General features: G+C 34.3%; 1 protein-coding gene across 1 annotated transcript in view; it reads right to left on the bottom strand.

Annotated features, from left to right (window-relative positions):
• CPLANE1 (ciliogenesis and planar polarity effector complex subunit 1) overlaps positions 1–19,665 on the bottom strand; it is a 64,916-nt gene that overhangs the window by 22,540 nt on the left and 22,711 nt on the right. Inside the window, 18 exon segments of the mRNA XM_059833280.1 lie at positions 805–859; positions 1,813–1,939; positions 3,259–3,425; positions 4,292–5,041; positions 5,237–5,494; positions 6,090–6,282; positions 7,837–7,905; positions 9,414–9,522; positions 10,623–10,748; positions 11,323–11,459; positions 12,449–12,612; positions 13,827–14,757; positions 15,223–15,529; positions 15,885–15,993; positions 16,153–16,314; positions 17,507–17,616; positions 18,012–18,150; positions 19,254–19,418. Coding sequence (XP_059689263.1) covers positions 805–859; positions 1,813–1,939; positions 3,259–3,425; positions 4,292–5,041; positions 5,237–5,494; positions 6,090–6,282; positions 7,837–7,905; positions 9,414–9,522; positions 10,623–10,748; positions 11,323–11,459; positions 12,449–12,612; positions 13,827–14,757; positions 15,223–15,529; positions 15,885–15,993; positions 16,153–16,314; positions 17,507–17,616; positions 18,012–18,150; positions 19,254–19,418 — 4,078 coding nt within the window.

Here is a 19,665-nt window from a genome sequence, read left to right on the forward strand (position 1 = left end):
GGAGAAAATATTTATGACATGTACATCTTTATTTCTTTATTGATGTTTCTACAGAGCTTTGCAAACCAGTATTTCTCTAAGGCCAAACTTCAGAGAATGGACTGCCTTTTGCCCTCTGATAGGACTAAACAGTGTGCTGAATTAATGTACTAGAAAGAAGCAAATCTTTCTATAGGCATGGTCTTCATTTTGCAAGCTAGTACTATTGTAAACATTCAGTTTCTTTTAAGAGAGCCTTAAATTTCATGTAATTAGAATATATAGGCAAAGAAAATTGGAATAATATCTTCTAAAACCAAATAAACTGATTTAGAATTTAAAAGCATTGTTTACAGCATTCTTCTGATGAATCACATGAACAGAAATCACTGTGAACCATGGTTACTGAAATTCACTCAACATACTGTTTTTACTTCATAAAGTCCATTGTTTACAAACATAAATACAAGATTATAACTTATTTTTAAGAGAACTTAAAATACTCCATAATTTTCAGGAGAATTATTCTGACTTTACAGATAATTGATATGAGATCTTAAATTTGCCTGCATCTCTCTCCACACCAGTCCCCTAAAAATTGACTATCCCCAAAAAAGTCTGAGTATCTGTTGTACATCCTGAAAGTTTTTCCTCATTTTCTGAGGGAAGATCCCATAAGCCATTATGCTGTATTGTCCATAGAGTACACAATTTGAGTTTTTAACATCTTGATGACTATAGAGTTTTCCTTTGAAATCTAACAAACTTCTGTTCCTTGATTTATTTTATTTAAGCATTCAAAGCATTAAAAAGACTTTTACTTGCCCGCTGAAATGAAAAAACGATCTTGAAGGTAAGATGTAGATTTTGCTTGTTGATCCTAATATAATGAGAAAAAGAATCATCTTAAAAAATAGTTCCAATGCCAATTAAAGTCTTTCTTGATGCTGTTAACTTTCCAATATACCTCCTTTGAGCAATGATTTAAAAAACAAAAATCAAAATCATTGTAACGTACTTTTCTTAACCCCTTTTTAAATTCTTCTGATCCGTTCCAACTTAGTGGAATTACTGACTATGTAACATTCTCTCCCATATGTGCCTTGGGGTGATCTGCAGTAACACAAACTCCTCATTCTTTTTCGAGTATATGCTATCTCTCCTGTACCATAATTAATATCTCCCAGGTCTGGCGAGGCTCTCCAGCTGCTGTACTGGACAGGTAAGTCTCTAAGAAGGTATGGTATGGATCAGAAATAGAGCCTGCTGTTCTGGGTAGTGATCTACCTTTAAATCTGGTAGTGTTCTAGCTTGAAATCTGGTACTTGCAAGGATAGCCCCCAAATACCCTAAAAGATATCAAAAAGGCCTAGGCAAACAAACAGTGGAAGTGCATAAATCAAAACCCAGCTTGACGAAGATCAGTTTCTTGGCTGAGAGAGAACCGAGACCTCGTGCTCCCTATCCTCACTCTATTGTCATCATCTAGCCTCATGTGAAAAGAGTAATGCCTGGTCATTTGTCCTAGCATTACTGCTAGCCTCAAGATTTTTTTTTTTTTTAAGCAATTAGCATTTCTGTATATCGTTACTTTAAATGTACATATAGACAAATATCCTATCGAAACACACAAGCTCATGTCCCAGGAATACTTTATAATAATAAATCTCTTCTCTACAGGAAATGCAAGTATATGACTGAAAGATGTATACTGTTCCTAGGCTAGAGCCTGGAAGAGATCTATATGATTGGTTTGGTTTACAGTTTCCTGCTTCTTTCTTTCCTGTTAATACTTGAATGGAAAAAGGCAAAGGAAAAAACATTTTTCTATACCCCAGTCCCTGATTCAACAACCATCACTGCATCACTAATACTGATAATGGAGTCATCTGGGCAGAAGGACACACTTGGTTTCTTCTTTTCCTCCTCTTTAATTTGCTTCTTATCACGCCTCTTTTGCCTGTCAACATATTAATTACAAATAAAAAATAAGAACTGCACTGAAATAATACCTATCACTGTTTTCTAAGAAACAATACTATTAAGAAATATACACTAAAATAAAGGTGGAAAAGACAAACACAACTGTTGCATACAGATCAGATCGAAGCACTATTTTTGCCTACCAGAAATCTACATAAAATTGTTGTAGGAACTCATAAAAATACTTAAGTTATCACAGGAAAATCTGTTGTCTAATAAGCTACTTATATCAAATGTTACAAACTGCATAACGTTCCATATCTATATTTTGTGTATAATAAAATAGTCATTACTACACAAAATGCCCATAAGGAATCTTTAAGAAATACTCCACCAAGAAACAAACCTCTTTTATCGTTGAAACTTTTAAATTAACTATTTTACTAAAAAAGTTGCAAATTTTCTCTAATATCTGATAAGTAGATTATAAGATGACAATTGTAGCTTCAAGCATTTCAGCTGATAGTATCAAAACAGGTATTCTAAACTCCAGCTGCAGTTACTTATGTATCAATTGTTTTTCACCTTAAGAGTGAAAAACTCATCTTAGAGTCTGTGTTTCCAACTGCCAGAGTTAAAAGCATCATCATCAGGAGCAAGTGTTCCGTTCTAGATGCAGTGATGCCATTAACTGTTCCATGGAAGCCACAGATCTGTGAAACGTCAGTAATCTATCAACTTTATATGAGAACTGAACAAAGATACACCTGCAGCTTAAACAAACTGTTTTAACTGCTTATGCAATCAAGTAACAAAGAATAAATCAAATTTCAAAAGAAATTAATAACACACCTAAACCAAAATTAAATACCCCTTCAGCAGGAATTTTGCTAATCACTATCTGGATTCAGAAACAGCCTGTATCTTGAATATACTGAAAGAGTATAACCCTCTCCTTCTTGAAGATTACTGCTAACAGTGGCAATACACAGTGCAGACAGTAGCCTATTAATATTCATTGTGTAAGCAGCAAAGCGTATCATGAACAGTACACAGCCAACTGCCAGATTACAGCAAAACTTTAAATCACAGATACCAGTATGAAAAACATTTCCACTTGAATCTTCCTCCTAATAGCCTAGTAACAGCAACGGTGCCTTCATGCCCTAATGCTATATATACTTCTCCTGCTATGTCTTTACTAATATTTGCTATTTTATTCTCCTGCAAGAGAATTACATCCAATCCCACTTTACTTGAAGCTGCTAGAAAAATTCCCACTGATTTCAAAACTAGAAGGTATAGGTTACCAGTAAGTCTTTCAAAATGAAGACCCACTTTAAAAGTTTGACTTGCCTTTTTCTATTATTCTGCACATCTCTTACTTCAAATGGTTCAACATCAGTTTTTAGTAACTGGATAGGTTCAGTTTGGTCTTGTGCAAAGGAAGTACAGGACACAGTATGATGCTGGTGGTGTTGCTCAAATGCAATGAGATCTTGAAGTGGAATGAGTTTTGCTGCCTGAAAGTGCTCAGAGAGAGTAAGAAGCAAAAATGAAACAATGACACAGGAAACAGAGAGGGGAACCCAGTCAGACTGGATGGAAAGAGCAGGTCCAGTTTGGATCTCAGTTACACAAACACAGCTCCTGTAGCAATTTGTAGAGAAAGTGAAAATGTATTAACAGCATCGGACCAGAATCTTGGCTTATGTGTACGTCTAACTATTTTCTGAAAGTAACCTAAAAGATATGAATTTTCTCCACAGAATGTATTTCACTAATATTTGCACTTCTCATATATGTAATTGAGGATGAAGGTAGGAACTATACAATGTAGACAAGGACTGAAGCAGCACCTTTCAAGAACAAACATTTCCATTCTTTTCAACTGGAATGTGCAAGCATGTGAGTCTGTCAGAACAGCATTTTTCAAAACATCAAGTTCTCAACATCCAGAAGATAAGGTTTTCTTACCCAGCCTTTTAGGATTCCATTTCTGACCTTACAAAAGAGGATTTCTTACTGCATTCTTTGTATTTTTGTGAATAAGTCTATTTAAATTTCTGTAAAAACAGAACTTTTTTTTACCATATAAATATTATCCAGTATTTTAGACAGTAAATTCCTTACATTCATTACTAATGGGCTGAATGTTGATGAACTACAGAACGTGGAATCAGTCGTTAAAAACACTTCCAAGCTTGCAGCCTGCCTCATATTGACATGCCAATAAGAAGGTACCTTAGTTCCAGATCCCTTCTGGTAGCTGTGCTGAACACTTCCAAATTGCATAGTCTGGAAACATTAACTTATTTTTGATGAATAAGAAACTATGAAACTGAAAAACCCCTACAACGCAGAAAAATGTATTATTAAAATTCCGTACCTTCTTTTTTTGAGGTAAATTAGCATGGAGTAGTGATATTCCTGTGTGCTGTAGTGTTTCCTTGTAGTTAGCCTCCTTTGTTGCAGGTTTAACAGGTACTGAAGTAGTAGTGACTGGCTGCCTTACCAATGGTGGAAGTCCAGGTACTGGGTCAAGTTGCAAGTGCAACAGTGGAATACCAGCCAGATTCTGAGTGATCAGTGCTTTGTCCATATTCACATTTGCAGAGAACTGCTGCCAAGGTGAAAATTCTTGCTGTCCTTCATACTGATCTAGATTCAGGTGTTTGGGACGTCCCTTATGCACTGTTTCTGCCCATCTTTTCTCTTCCTCATGCATTTGCCTTGGGATCTCAAGGTCATATCTACTCACGTTCATATCTTCTTCTGACTTACTCTTTCTTGGTGTGTATGATGACTGATGGTTCCATAAGGAATCAGATGAACTCCAAGCTACTCGTGGTACTGGGGGTGGTCTAGCAAAAACTGATGACATATCTATTGGATGTAAAAATACCGGTTTGAAATGATAACCTGATTCAAGCTTAAGCAAAGGAAATCCATTTGAGTAATTCAGGTTTTTTTCAACAGGGATAAGCTTTGGTGTTTTCTGGATGTCTGAGGAAGGAGCTAAGAGATGGAGTGGTTTAGTAGGTGCTGAAGAATGCAAATCTTGAGACAGTGGCATAAATCCTGTTTCTTTGCTGTAGCTTTCTAATAGGCTTAAAGAAACATTCACATCCAGATGATTCTAAATCAGAAAAGCAAACAAAACAGCCATTTACAAGCACCTTGAAATAGCAACCATGCACTAAATATGCACAAAAACGGTACAAATCATCTTTGTCTACAACAATCACTACAAAAACATTTCCTAATTTAACAGGACAGATAACATATCAGATACACAGAAGAGTCTCCATAAATGACACTTTGTTATACCTACTTTTATATGGCCATTGCTGCTTTCATCTCTTAAACTATTCCTTGGTTGAAAATCAGAGCTCTTTTGACCAGACTTTCCTTTATCTTCTTGAGTAGGCAGTTGTCTTTTCAGAGAGCCATTGCCTTCAGCAGTATGTGCAGGCTGGCTTCCTTCCAGGTGAACAGATTGATGCTGTTGCAAAATTTGTTGCACATTTGGCAAGTTGGCAAAGGATGACTGCACTATTTGCATTAAACTCATGAAGTTGATTTGCTGTAGCTGGATACACACACACAAAGTTAACACTGTAAACAACTTAAACAGGAATCTTAGCAAAAATTCTATGTCTAGGCTATGCTATAACTGTTCATTATCCTGTTAATATAGGTGACAAAATAAACCACATCCTAAGGTTTCAATAATGATTCACTTGTATGATTGTTTATTGTACTGGACTTTCTTTTAAGATACATTAAATACCTGACACAGACAGGTTATGCTAAAGGAAGACAAATTCCTTCAATTTTTGTGAAGTTTGAGTAAATGTAAGGTCACATAAAATTGTCTCAATGTACTAACAAAAATTAAATCCTAGTATAGCTGTAAAGTTATTACAGCTTCAGAATTTTTCCTAATCTATACTGTTAGAGCACACTGAGTTATGTGAAATAAAACACACTCAAACTCTTGTTATTATATTACTAATTTTCTTGAGTCAAAAGCAAGAGTTCAGTCTAAAATAAGTTTTCACAGTAGTTTACATGGAAACGGGAAATCTCTTTCAAAAACAACCACACACAGAACATTATCTCCATTGTTTTAAATAACACAGTTTGTACCATGAACACTGTTTTCAATAACGAGATGCTCTCACCTGAACTAACTTAAACATTTCATCTTGGAGCGTCTCCCTGACAGTTTCTGACATGTTTAGTTTCTCTTCTGTACGGACTACTTCCTTGATTTCTTCCTTCTTAGCACAAATGGAAGTATTGCAAGCAACACTTGACATAGTTGACACAACAGTCTGTGAAGGCTGACCATCACTTAGAGAAATCTCTATATTACTTAAGAAGGAAAAGAACAAAACTATGAAAAACATTTATTGTTCAAAGCACCTATATAAGGTTGTCCTAAATCAATCCAGAAAATTTTAAAGATGTCTTCATTTTTCTAATGCATAATTGATTTGTAGGAACAATTTAATAATTAACACTGCACAACCCTCATTAGAGAGTTAAGTATGACATCTTTTTCCTAAAGTTTCCTACTACACTGAATGAAAAACAGCAGTAAAGACACAAATTCTATCTGAATTTTTAGTCACAAGGGTATCTGAAATGTTATCTTCACTAGAGATACAGGCAGCAAACAATGACTTGACAGGAAGAAGGCCTGGTTAGTCAGAAAAACCAAACAGCTGTTGGAAAAGGGACAAGGACATTATTAGCTGAAATAAGAGAGACAGCAGATTCATTTTCACTTAGATAATTATATGTGCCTTTATATATTCGGAATTACAAATCAACAACAAAATTTCAGATCAGGAAACAATTAAAATTAAAATAACATGTACCAGATGATACAATATTTTTGATTTTCTCATGGAGAAAATTATATCTTTTAGTAGATAAAGACTATTAAGTAGACTAAGTCCTTAAATGAAGAAGAGCGGGTTAGGATGTACATTAAGTTAGAAAGAAACTGAAGGACTTTACCTACCATCAACAGAAATGGACCCAAAAGACATTTCTCTACTTAAGAAAAATGCTGACATTGCTATGGGTACAGGCAACCTTTGGAGGATTTTTCACAAATGAACAGGATAGCCTCCAAGCATATGAAGAAATAGAAGCATAAAGCAATGGCTAATGAGTAATACTGAAAAGGTTTTGGGTATGTAATAGGTGTGAAGAGCCACTGGAAATCTTTTGGAAGACAATTAGAATGTGTAAACATGGCCCGAAACCCTAAAAGTTTGAGAGAAGTTTTTTTTAAAAAGGCTGGCATGAAAAACTCAAGAAGGAAATGAGATTTGAGACACAAGAAAATGGAATCCAAAGAGAGGCGTAGTGCAAATATTCCTCTACACTGAAAAAAAACCTCATAGAGGACTGTTCTAGAAGTGAAAGCCTGAGACTGACTCCTGACCCCTTTTCCCCAATTCCATCATTCTCCCTGTTTGTAGAAATATTATGTAGCAGTTGTTATAGAAGTTACACATTTTAATAATTTTATGAAAATATTAATATAAGTTTATAATGCTATTGTTTAGGTGTTTTATGTAACAATGTATCTTCTATAGTAATATTATATAATTATAATGATTCTGTCTGGAACCAGAAAACAAAGTATCACTTCTCTTGAAATCTGGTAGCTCTGAATTAACATGTTTGATTCATGTGATATTCTGGACAACACGCAAGGGTATATGCTCCTCAAGGATTACAGTACAAAAGGTTCAGGAAAGGCTACTTAGTACTACAGTTTGCAGGTACAATATACTATACCTGCAAATATTTTGTAATCAAATCTACACATCATGTTACTTAAGACTGAAAATTTAATAGGGATAGTCCATTTTTTATTATATAGAATTATATTAAAAAAAATTATCTCACCTGGGAACTTCTGCATGTTGTTCTAAAGAGAATGAGTGAGAAATGGTGCTAGTAACAACCTCAGTCATGCTATAAAGAAAGAAAAACTGAGTATTGTAAATATTACAATAATTTGTTAAGCTGTTTATTTTCATTTTATATATATTTATATACATATGTGTTTATATATAAATATATAGAAAACCTCCTGAAAAAGTATTTTAATTAGTATGAGATAAAATACCTGAAAGCCACCTGATGAGAGCTATACTGATCTGCATGGCCTCAATTACTGCATTATACTGCAATTTGAGCTGGCAAATATTGACATTCACGCTTTGCCTCCCTAGCAATCAGAAACTAACTCAAACAAAAGCACTGAAAAGGTTCTGGCTGTTCAACACAACCAGCAGGCAAAAAAGCAGCTGTTTTGAGTTGACAAAAGAAGAGAAAATCCAATTTAAGCAATACTGTTAATATCATTACAATCTGCGTTTCTAAAAAAAGAAAAGCCAGTATCATAAGAAATCATGGAGGGGCATCTTACGTGCAGTTATTTTTGTTTCTTTCAAAACAAAAATATATCAGTATAAAATACCAGAAGATTCTAAGCCTTTCTAAAATTAAGCCATGTAAAAGTTTTTCACCAACACTGTATATACACAGGAATATTTATTTATATCCTATCACAGTTAATAAGACTTTCTAAATATTAAGGCATTCAGGCACTGTATGTCAGAGGAACAGGTTCCATTACTACAAATGTGGTGGATTCAAGAAGAAAGCTAATTGAAATAATAAAAACAGGCTGACATTTTTTCTGTCATTAAAACAAATGAAAAAAATCTCAAAACACCACGATTCCTCAGGGTAAACATAACGAATCCTGTGTTTATAGAATATGGAGTTTCTTCCCTTGAAAAACTTCAGAGAAATCAAACTGAGCAGTAATCTGTTCAAACAGATGATGTGACAATCAGGTTTATGTTTCTGTAGTTTTTTTATACATTATATTATAAATGCAGAGATATTTTAAAACATAAAATTTAAAAAATACCATAATGAAGTAAATTTCTTAAGTTGTGTAAAATACCTACCTTCCTCTTTCAGGAGCTAACAAGCTTATCGCCCATATCCATTTTAATCTCACCTTCTGCTTCCTGGACACCAACCTCTCTTTCTTCTACTTTGTGTAACAAATTTACTGTTAAAGTTTCCTAGAATAACAGCTCTCCACCTGTATTTAGCCTGAAGATGCTGCTCCTATTTCAGGTCTGGAGAAGGAATTGTGTATCTGAAATCTTACCAGTTATTTTCTATCTGTTTCCCAGATATAAACACACCTTCCCACAAACCATGCCTCTTTTCTTTGATCAGTACTAAAAAACCCACTGATTCACCCAGCACTTTGTATATGTGAAATGCCTGTACATGTGGACTAGAACATGACTGAAATTTTGTTTCAAACTATGAATTTGTTGCTATAAACAAGAGCAAGAACCCATCGAGACTTCACTGGATACCATAATAACAAAACTAGTTCAGATTTTGAAGCACAGTTAAAAGAGAAATTAAAACAACAAGAAAAAGCCTCTCACGCATTCTGTTCAGCCTTTTCTTCCTTTGTTTTTTCTGTCTTTTGATCTTCCTGGGGACTATCTACATCTGAAATGGAGACCTGCTGGAACATAAAAAGATGCATTTGATCTTGTAAATTTTTATATCCCCTTTCTGCTTCAATAAAGTATTATTTTATTAGCCTAAGGCAAACATACTTTTGATTAATCAGCCACTTGAAAAAACCTGACTGAAAAATAATCAAAATTACATACTTATCGGAGGACAGCTACAGATCAGAAATAAGATGTACTAATGATTCATCTGAGCATCTTTCTTTTTAAGTCATTATTATGAGTTTTTATTTTCAAATTCATATCCATATAGTACCCTGAAAAACACTTTGCTAATCTTGCACCCCCTAGGTAAAGATTAAAATGTGGAAACAACCGTATTATACGCCAAGCTACGAAACTGAAACAAATGCAGCATCTTACACATGCCACAGATTCACCATAGTAAAATGCATTGTAGAATTGAAGACCACAACACATTTATTGTTTCTAATCACATTAACAGCACTGAATCTAGAGTACTACAGGCAAGTAAACCAACAGAATTGCAGTTCACTTTTCAGCAGAATAGCCCTTAGCCAATTTCAAAGAAAGGAGACTTATGACCGAAGACATTGCATGAAAAAACAAGGCTTGTTTACAGAACCAGACTGAGTTTTCAGACAGGAGCAAAACAAACATCTTTATATATTTAATTGAAAAACAAGCAAGCATGCAAACAAGTGGTAGAGTCTTTACTTAATCACCCTGTGACAACTTGAGAGACATTTTTAAAGAAACAAAAAGTTGTTAATACAGCTTTCTAGTATAACAAAATACACATAAAAATCTGATCTATTAACCAGAAGACCATCTGGGGTTTTTTTTTAATTTACAAGCTTTTGTATATATGTGTGCATACATAATATTATGTATTTATATGTAGTGTTATAGATTATATAGATTTGATGTAATTTTTATATATAAAATTACATATTATAGGCATACACAAATTTAGTTTTACAAACAATGAATCAGTTTTAAAAAGTGCTCACAGCAGATTTCACTTTACTACTGTTTAATTACTTGTGACTTTTATTATTGATTTAAGCAAGGGAAAAAAATTCACCAAACCTAAACACTTTAAGCCCTCAATTTCTTAAGTATAATGAGGAATACAGGATATTTTGAAAAGACTATTCACAATAATTTGATGCTTCTATGCAAGATGGTAACTTGCCTTTCCTCTTTGATGTTCTACAGGTTTAATCTTGACAGAGCTATTGGAGCTCTTTGGAGTTTCATATGGCTCCTCAAAGAACTCTACAATATAAACACAATTATTCTACATCAGAAAACTACATGACATACAGCACTGTTATGTGATTTCTGGCAACTGGTCACATTAGTCCACTTTTTCCCTAGCAAAGAGGAAGGGGTTAGAGATCTCTCAGCAAATTCAAAGTTTGCGTTATTACTAGTAATGATGCATGCACCTGAAGAAAAAAAAAAGCCTATTTTCATGGTAGGAATATGGTAAATTTAATCTATACAGACTCAGCTCTTAACAATTTTCAAATCATATTTTACACAGCTGCATGAATATTTTTCAAATGAAAGTAAATGAGAGAATGACATATGTTAATATACATAGTCCTATCTCTATAGCAAAGAGAAGCTACATAAGTGAAAAACTGATCAGAAAGTCTTGAAAAAGCAATCACATAAAAATTTAGTTATAATATAAAATGGATACAATAATAACTTCAACAGAACAATGAAAACTTATTTCCATTTTTTGATTAAATTAACAGAGGGACATAGAATCCTATTCAGGCAAAATTCCTAGAGTTTTGTATGTTAGACCATAGTACAAGGTTATACCATAAAAACAAACCTTCTCTTTCTGATGTTACATCTAACTCCTCCCGAACAAATGGTTCCATTTCATAAGGATCTTCATTCACATGAGGTACAGAGTAATTCCCATGACTAATTTCCTTCTTACCAAAGTATTTTGACTGTGTAGACATTCTGGTAATTGGAATTACAAAAGGTAATTAACAACAGAAATAATGTAAGTATCTGACTTAGTTTAAGTATGCTGTACCTCTCAGATTGCAGGCTAGTGTGTAAATGTAAAATAAACACTGCTGTGATATAATCAATGTTCATATAAATTTTCTCTCTGAATTTAACTTAAACCAAGATTAATATTATTTTTTGGTATAGCTGTGATATCTTAGTGATATTAATGGTACAGTCTTTCAGATGGGCTGCTTCCAGAAAAATGTAACCAACACATATGACCTACCAAAAATGGAATGCATAAACTGCACCATGACTTCAAAGTCATCTGGTTAAGATTACATTTATCTCCCTCACGGAAACTTCCTTTATTAAAAAAAAAAAAATTCTTGTCAGAGAAGACACACAATAATGTCTCAGAATACTAATACCAAAGATCTTTTGTTTCTTTAGTGCAGCAGAAGATGAAGAGAAAAGTCACAAAGGACTTCAGGTTAAGGAATCTCCATCTTCAGAAGTGCGTAAGGTATTAACAAAATATCTACTGCCTTTTACATCTATTTTTCTGACATGCACACATATGAACACAGCTAGATTACAGATCCAGGGAAAAATAAACTAACGTTGTGAACTCTCGTCTCAACACAAAGAAAATTACACTAAAGAGAGTGGAAGTTATCTGAATTCTTTGAGAAAACCATGGTTATCAATTCTACCAGAAAACTAGATTCCATTTCCACATCACTAAGTTTATAAACAACCATGTACAATTCACTTCTATGTGATGATTACATTGTTTTCTACCTAGAGGTATGTCTGCTGATGGAGAATATTTAATCTGCTTCACGCAGCTGTAAACAATATGCATGAGTTTGACTTTGGACTAAAAATTAAACATGCATATAACATGCAATAACAGTAGAACTCTTCATACTGACATGCTGCTTAGCTGAGGAATTACAACCAACTTTCTTAGGTTAAAAAAGAAAAATTACCCAAAACCAGTTTCACAAAGATCATCATAGGCTTGTACATGCTGGACATCAAGAGGAGGATTGGCCAGTATGGAAGAGCCTTCATCCACACTACTTTCCTTCTCTGTGCTAGATTGGGCTTCTGATACAGATGCAAATTCTTTCAGATACTGATCATCCGCACTCTATTAATAATGATAATGAAAATTCACAAGTTAAAAAAAATCATACCTGATACTTAAAAAGAAAAAACAACAAACAAAAACCACCATTTCATATAGTATGTTTATGCTTAACTTCATATGCTTTTCTCTATCATAGAGCTGAGAAATTCCGGATTTACAGTTGCCTGTGGAACCTGAGTTTTGCTCCTTTTTGCATTAAGAGAAGCAATAGTCCTCTGAATTATCCAAGGAAACATAAAATAAGAAAGATTTGTCTGTGTGAGTTGAGCATCAATTGTCAAAGATGCTATGTGACAATTAAATATACTCTATACAAAGATAAACAATAAGAGTTGGCCTTCATCACGCATAATACAAAACTCTAAAACTATCACTCAAGACAGTATGAGAAGGAAAAAGCCATACATAATCATGCAATTAGATGCACACACAAAACTTTGGCAGTAAGTTGTCAGTAAAAAACAGGTGGCACTTGTCAAAAAACAGAAAATACAAACCAAACCCAAAACAAAATCTCTTTTGATCTGGGAGAAAAATGTTCTCAAAAAACCCCCACATCCCTCTCCCCTCAAAGCCTTTCATGTAGGCTTAATTAATGAGGATAAGTGATCCAGTTGTCCCTAAATATAAAATACAGCAACACTCATCATGTTCTTCCGGGAAATCTCCTCTTTTATTTTAACACACATTCTCCAACTCTGTGTAACAGTGCTAGACAGAAATTCAAAATTCCCTTTTCACCAACCTTTAACTAGTTTCAATATTCCAGTCAGACTGTATCTGCAGGGTCCTCAAAGACAAATTAATCAAATTCAAGTCTCCCCAGAGAAACTATTTCTTTATTCTTTTTCTTGCTTTTCCACACACTATCTTCAGTACTAAGTTTCTTCTAAGATGATGTCTAAAACTAGACACAATGGTCGAACTTGTAGGAATTTGCTCAAATAATGTGGTATCTAGATAAATGAGTTAGATTTTAAACAGATCTTCCAAAGAGAACTTTAATCTCCAGCCAAAGTCCTCCTACAGACAAAATACCAGCATTCCTGGAATGTTCCTCTTTTCCTAGCAACCTTTAAAGGAAAGGCTATTAATCAATATCCCAGGTTTTACTGAGAACAGAACTGTGAGGTAAAAATATATGAAATAAAAGATTCTTACTGGCATAACTAACTCAAAAATTTTATCGACACTTACCCCATCCTCTTTCTTACCTTATATTTTTTGCTCACTGCTTGAGATCCGTCTCTGTATAACTGTTCTAACAGCCACAAAGCAGTAAGGATAGCAGCTGCTGATGTTTTCACATGTATCATTGGGAGACTCTCTTCTAAAGAATCTTGTTTATTGGAACTACAGAGCAGTCTTTTATCAGACCATCTGATCATCCACTCCAGCAATTTTGCAATATTGCTCAACTTACCCATCAATTCTATAGCTAGTTCTTCACCTGGTATAATATCAACTGTATCAACAGTTTTGTAAATGTATTTAGAAGTTTCCTGAGTGTGCAGGCTAGAGAAAGCATGGTTAGCTAAGGTCTGTCTTGCTGGTGCAACAGTGACTCCTTGATTGTCGCTCTGAGCTCTGTAAATTGACTTGTGTTTTAAACCAAATAATCCTTCATTAAGTCCTTTCATGAGGTTACGCAAAGAATGTTCTGTTGTCTGTACAGTGGATTGTACAATGGTTGGATTTTCCAAAATACTTTTGCTTTCATTATAGACAGACACTGTTTCAGGACAAGATGCCAGGGTGACAGTATAGCAAGACCCTGCTCTAAACACACTTTGGCTTCTAGTTTTGCCTTGTCGACGTTTTAGTGTTGTATGAACATCAAAAAAGAGAGAGTTTAATTCATGCTCTCGAAGAAGTCCAGAAAAGCTAGTAAGAAATGGAATTCCAAGGTCACTGTACTTCATCAGGTCTCTCTCAAGAACATAACTCAAAAAGAGATCTAAAAAAATAACATATTCATCATCATCACGTTCAAATTCCCATGCACCAACTATAGGCAAATTACATTGATTATGCATGTCTTTTCCATATACTTTGTCCTTATGTGTTGTTTTCCAGTTAAGAGCTTTTATCTTGCATGTGGTATTTTTGCTATCTATTTCTCCTTGCCTTTGATGGTCATTATCCCTGTAAGACAACAAACGTTAAGTACCATTAACACCATAATCAATTTTAAGAAGAATTACATGAAAAAATAAGTAAATGCAACATTACCTCATTTTCTTCCTCTATTGTTAAAAACATGAAACTAACAAACCCAAATTTACATTAATACAATGTTAAAGTGGCAAATTAATCAAATGCAAAATCAATAGTTTTTACATAGACAGCAACTCAGCAGTATCATACATAAGTGTGGTCGTAGCTGATAATAATTTACACTTCAATAATATATTAGTCACACAGTCACTGATAAAACATTGGCAGTTTTAAGATTTGGTAAATTTGTAATTCTTCATTTGATAAATTACCCAAACCGAGAACTACCCTGTTTGGTGAAAAGATCACTTGAGAAAGTAAGAGACAACTTTTTTCTTTTTTTTTTTTCTTTTTAATTCAAATAGAAAGCTTTCTGCTGTCATTTTTTCATACCTTTGGAGTGTAGGTGTTTGAGCTCTCATTTCTTCAGTAAACAAAGCATCAGAAAGTGTATCTGCTGTGTCAGCATCACTATATACCTGAAGATTCCCAAGATCAGTAAGTGTGCTTCTACTTAGACTAGTGCCTAATGAGAATCTGTCATAGCAGTGTTCCTCATCATCTACTGCTCCTTCTTCTGCTGGCTCCCAAATATTAATTTCTATGGGCCCTATGTTCCTTATTACACGTCTCAAGGCCTTTGTTCTCACTTTTTCAGTAGCCTGTATAACAACTGACATCAGTTCTTCACTTTCAGGACCTACCAAAAGAAAACCAAGAGATTTTAAATACAAGCTTCTCAGTTTTCAATTATTCTCTCAAATTGAGACATGAATGAACTTTGAATCATCATAAATTATACCCATTTAGAAATACAGACAGAAACTGTGATAAAGTGAAGAAACACCATCAACTTGGAAGTCATGACATTCCTTTATTGATATAGACATATCAGAAAGAAAACACAGAATTTACCACAAAAGTCTCTCAAAGTTGTCTGATTGAAAACTATAATTGTTTTACATGGGGTATGGAAGAAGGTATTTTCACAAGTTAATGAGTAAGTAGGGTAAAAAAGAAAGTTCCTTTAATAGTTCCTGAAGGATGCACATTACCTTTAACAATACTGTGTCTGAGTCGCTGCTGAAGTCCATGATATTTATCTCTTAGAGGAACTCTTATATCTTCAGGATTAGGAAATGCTTTTACGAAAATCTCTGCCACCTGCACAAAATAAAGCATCTTTTCAAAAGCTAACATACAAGTAAGGTATAATTTCCAAGAGAACTTACACCACTAGAAAGTCTAAACAGTAGCTTTTACAAGGAGAAGAAACATTTGTGATAATCTCTATTGCTTTGTTCTAGCTTGAATGTCTTTTACCTTTTTTACTGGTGGCAATTCTCCAAGAAGACTCAAAATTACATCTTGAACTAATTCTTCAACATTCATGAATCTGCAGAAAGGAAGCATTCGACAAGCCCACTCCACTGCATTCAGACAATGCTCAACTGTGGAGGCATCATATTCATTCTTCTTCAGATCCTAAAAAAACGCACTTTGCTACAGAAACAATTATTAATATAAACAATATATTTCAGCTAAATTATTCATACATTGCAAATTTTAATGATTCCTCCCTAGCCAGCAGAAAATAAAAATATCTAACTTAATGGACAGAGAAGTATACGATGCTAGGAGACAGATCAAGGTTGTAATGGACCGTAACTTATATTAAAAAAAATAAAAGGAAAAAAAAGGGTTTTTTAAAGTCAGCTTAGGAAAGAATTCCATTAACATTCTGCTGAAGAGTCTGTTTGCAGTCATGTAGAGTAAAACTTGAGGATATGACTAAATTTGCTGTGAGTGATTAAATATACTGAACTACCAGGTGAAGTAAATAATTTTACTGTGACTTAAGGTGATCACAAACTATTTCTTGGGAACAAGATATTTAAGCCAGCCAAGAGGCTTTTAAGGTGCGTCAGTTTATTTTGAAACAGTCAGTAGTCTCCATCTCATTTATCACTGTCGCACGAAGCACAGAAAAATCAGAATATTCTACTATTTGAAACAGAGCCATCCTGTTTATTTGAAGCTTGATTTTTCTGGTGAAGAGAAATTTTGGACTTGTTTTAAAAAGGAAGCAACCTTTGTTAAGGACAGCTGAGTTGCTAGACTAGATAGGACAAAAATCAACATCTGTACTATTACAGAATACAAGACAAAGACCATGCTAGTAATTTGTTTCTTTTTCTTCCTTGACTTCTGACATCAGTTGATTAGGGTAGAAGTAGAGAAAACATAATTATATTTTAGTATTTTTCATTATTCTTGTCAAAAAACATGTATATTTAATGCACCAAAAAATGGTTTTGGTGCATTAAATATATATTGGTCAGGAAACACTCAAGTATCTTAATCTCATGAAAAAAAAAAGTAGTAAATACTTAGGTAGACAGTAAGTGTAGAAACTATTGCTTTTCTAGCAGTATCTCTTCACTTACCTGAGTTAAATACCACGCAAAAGCCCACAGAAATACTATTAGAAATATGTAGTTCACGTGGACAGCACTATTCTGTAGCATCAAATACTTACTGCACATTATAGCACTGTGCTAATTTTGTCCTATTAAGCAAATTAAAGTTCTCAAAGAAATATACAGCAGACTTCTACAATTCTTCTCATAGCTTTATGCAATTAAAATTTATGTTTACTATATTAGTAATATAATACCTTATGATTGTTAACATTTTCCCTTGCAGTTTGGTACCGCCTACAGTTGTCAGATAATCTTTCACGAACATGAAACATCCAACACAATGCACATAGCTCTCTGAACCAACCTATGACACAAACATGCAATATGGTGAGATTCTATTTAAATAAATGAAATAAAACAGCTCGAGATTTTTAGCTAGAAGAAAGGAATTAACAGCAGTTAAAGAAAAAAATTACTCATTCTTGAGTTTTAATAGTGCTCTGCAGCTAGAGCTCTTCAGTCCCACTTAGTGTTCATGTTCTTTCACATCTGTTAGATCTATAACACACAAAACCATGCAGAACAGCAACCTTCAGATTACGAGTTTTGATAACTAATACAAAAGCTGGAAAGGGAACATGTCTCTGCACACACTGCAGTATACCATTTTCAAGCTAATAAGAGTTTCTTTGCACCTGTGGATTCTCACTTGTGTTCTTTTTTCCAGTTCTAAATTATTCTATTTTATTGCAAACAGACCTAAAATTTTACAGGTAGTGTCATCAAACTGATGGTCTCCAGAAGATGTAGATCCATAGAAAACTGTGCGGAAATTGGAGTAACGAAGCAAAGTCTCTGGAAATGGACTCAGAGAAGGAAGAGATCCTTTCATTCGAATCTATAGATAGTAAAAAGAATGAAATAAATAAACAATCAAAATGGAAATCAGAAGCAGTTAAAGTTTTGTATATAGCACTACTAAACATAAAGCCTCTAAGTTATTAGCAGAATACTGACAAGATCAGTAAAATTCCCTTAAGCTTGCTCTCCATTTTCTTCAAATCCGTATTCTGAAAAATCATTTAAAGGAATATGTTCAGCACGAGCTATGGCACAAAAAATGCTTTTGTTTGCATGGTACGCGTGATACTCATGACTACCACAAAATACAAGAGCAACAAAGTGTAAGAAGAACTAAGATCACAATTAAGAAACCAGTTTAATCCAACAGAGACCAGGCTGCTGTCATCCAAGGCAGACTAGTTCTCCCTCCTGTTTCAGCTGGTACTTCTGATCACTTCCTTATGCCAGCATTAAGCATGCGACCACGCAATGAGCAAACAGAAGGAAGTATTTGTCAGTCAGACCAGCTCCTGATCTGGATCATTGCATGAATGCTGGTGGAGGGGGGCTGAGGGAAGGCAGATAGTCACACACACACCCCCCCTTCTGTAGCAAGTCAACCTTCTTTAAGTGGCTGTGTAACAATGACTTAAGAAAAGTCTTAGTCTACATAAATTTTTTTAATCAATATATTCCAAGCTTGGTTCTGTGCAAACAAAATGCACAAGTAGAATGAGATCTTGTAAGTCCTGTGCTCTGTGCACTAAGATGACGACTTTACCTGAAGTGAGCATCACGTTCTCTGTTATATATTCAACCCTAAGTGATCTGGAACACACTTCCAGTTAACAGCTATAACTCCCAATTAAATAAAATCAGCTTGTTTCTTTCAAATGAAGAAAGAAATGAGTTTGTACATTACCAAATGGGTGCAGAAAGACATGTAGAAGGAGGTACTTTATAAAGTAGATACCCTATATCTTTAAGATCTGGTTTCCTAGAAGAACTGAAAATGGAGTGTAAAACTAAAAGACAACATCTAAAAAACATGATATCAAAGTCCAGATGAGACTGAATGCTTCTGCAATGCAATTGCAAGCTTGCAGTAATATTTACGACGGATAATCAAGTTACCAAAAAACCAAGTTAAACGCTTACTTTTTGCATAACTTTTCTTGCCCACTTCAGTTGTGCAATATACCACTGTGCTGCAGGGCAGGAACAATGAGCAGCCCGGAAAAGCAATATAATTCGCTGAAGAACTCCTGACACTTTCTGACGACTTTCTCTCTCAATTTTTAAAAGAATGTCATTGCAGTCTTCCTGAAAAATGCAAATTCCAAAACAAAAACAAGCCCTAAAATTAGAAAGGTCATATACAATAAGGAATCTGACCTAAATGTTGTTTCTGCTCCTAAGAATACTTCCCTTCTTCGTTAGAGTGTAGAACCTTTACGGAAAAAACACAGAGACACACATACTTTCTTATCACTATGGTGCTACTTAAGTAAATGAATGGACATGGAAAAAACAGACAGAAAAATGAGCTGAAAGGAACCAGAATAAAGGT

This window comes from Gavia stellata, chromosome Z, assembly GCF_030936135.1.
Source record: "Gavia stellata isolate bGavSte3 chromosome Z, bGavSte3.hap2, whole genome shotgun sequence".
NCBI classification, from domain to species: domain Eukaryota; kingdom Metazoa; phylum Chordata; class Aves; order Gaviiformes; family Gaviidae; genus Gavia; species Gavia stellata.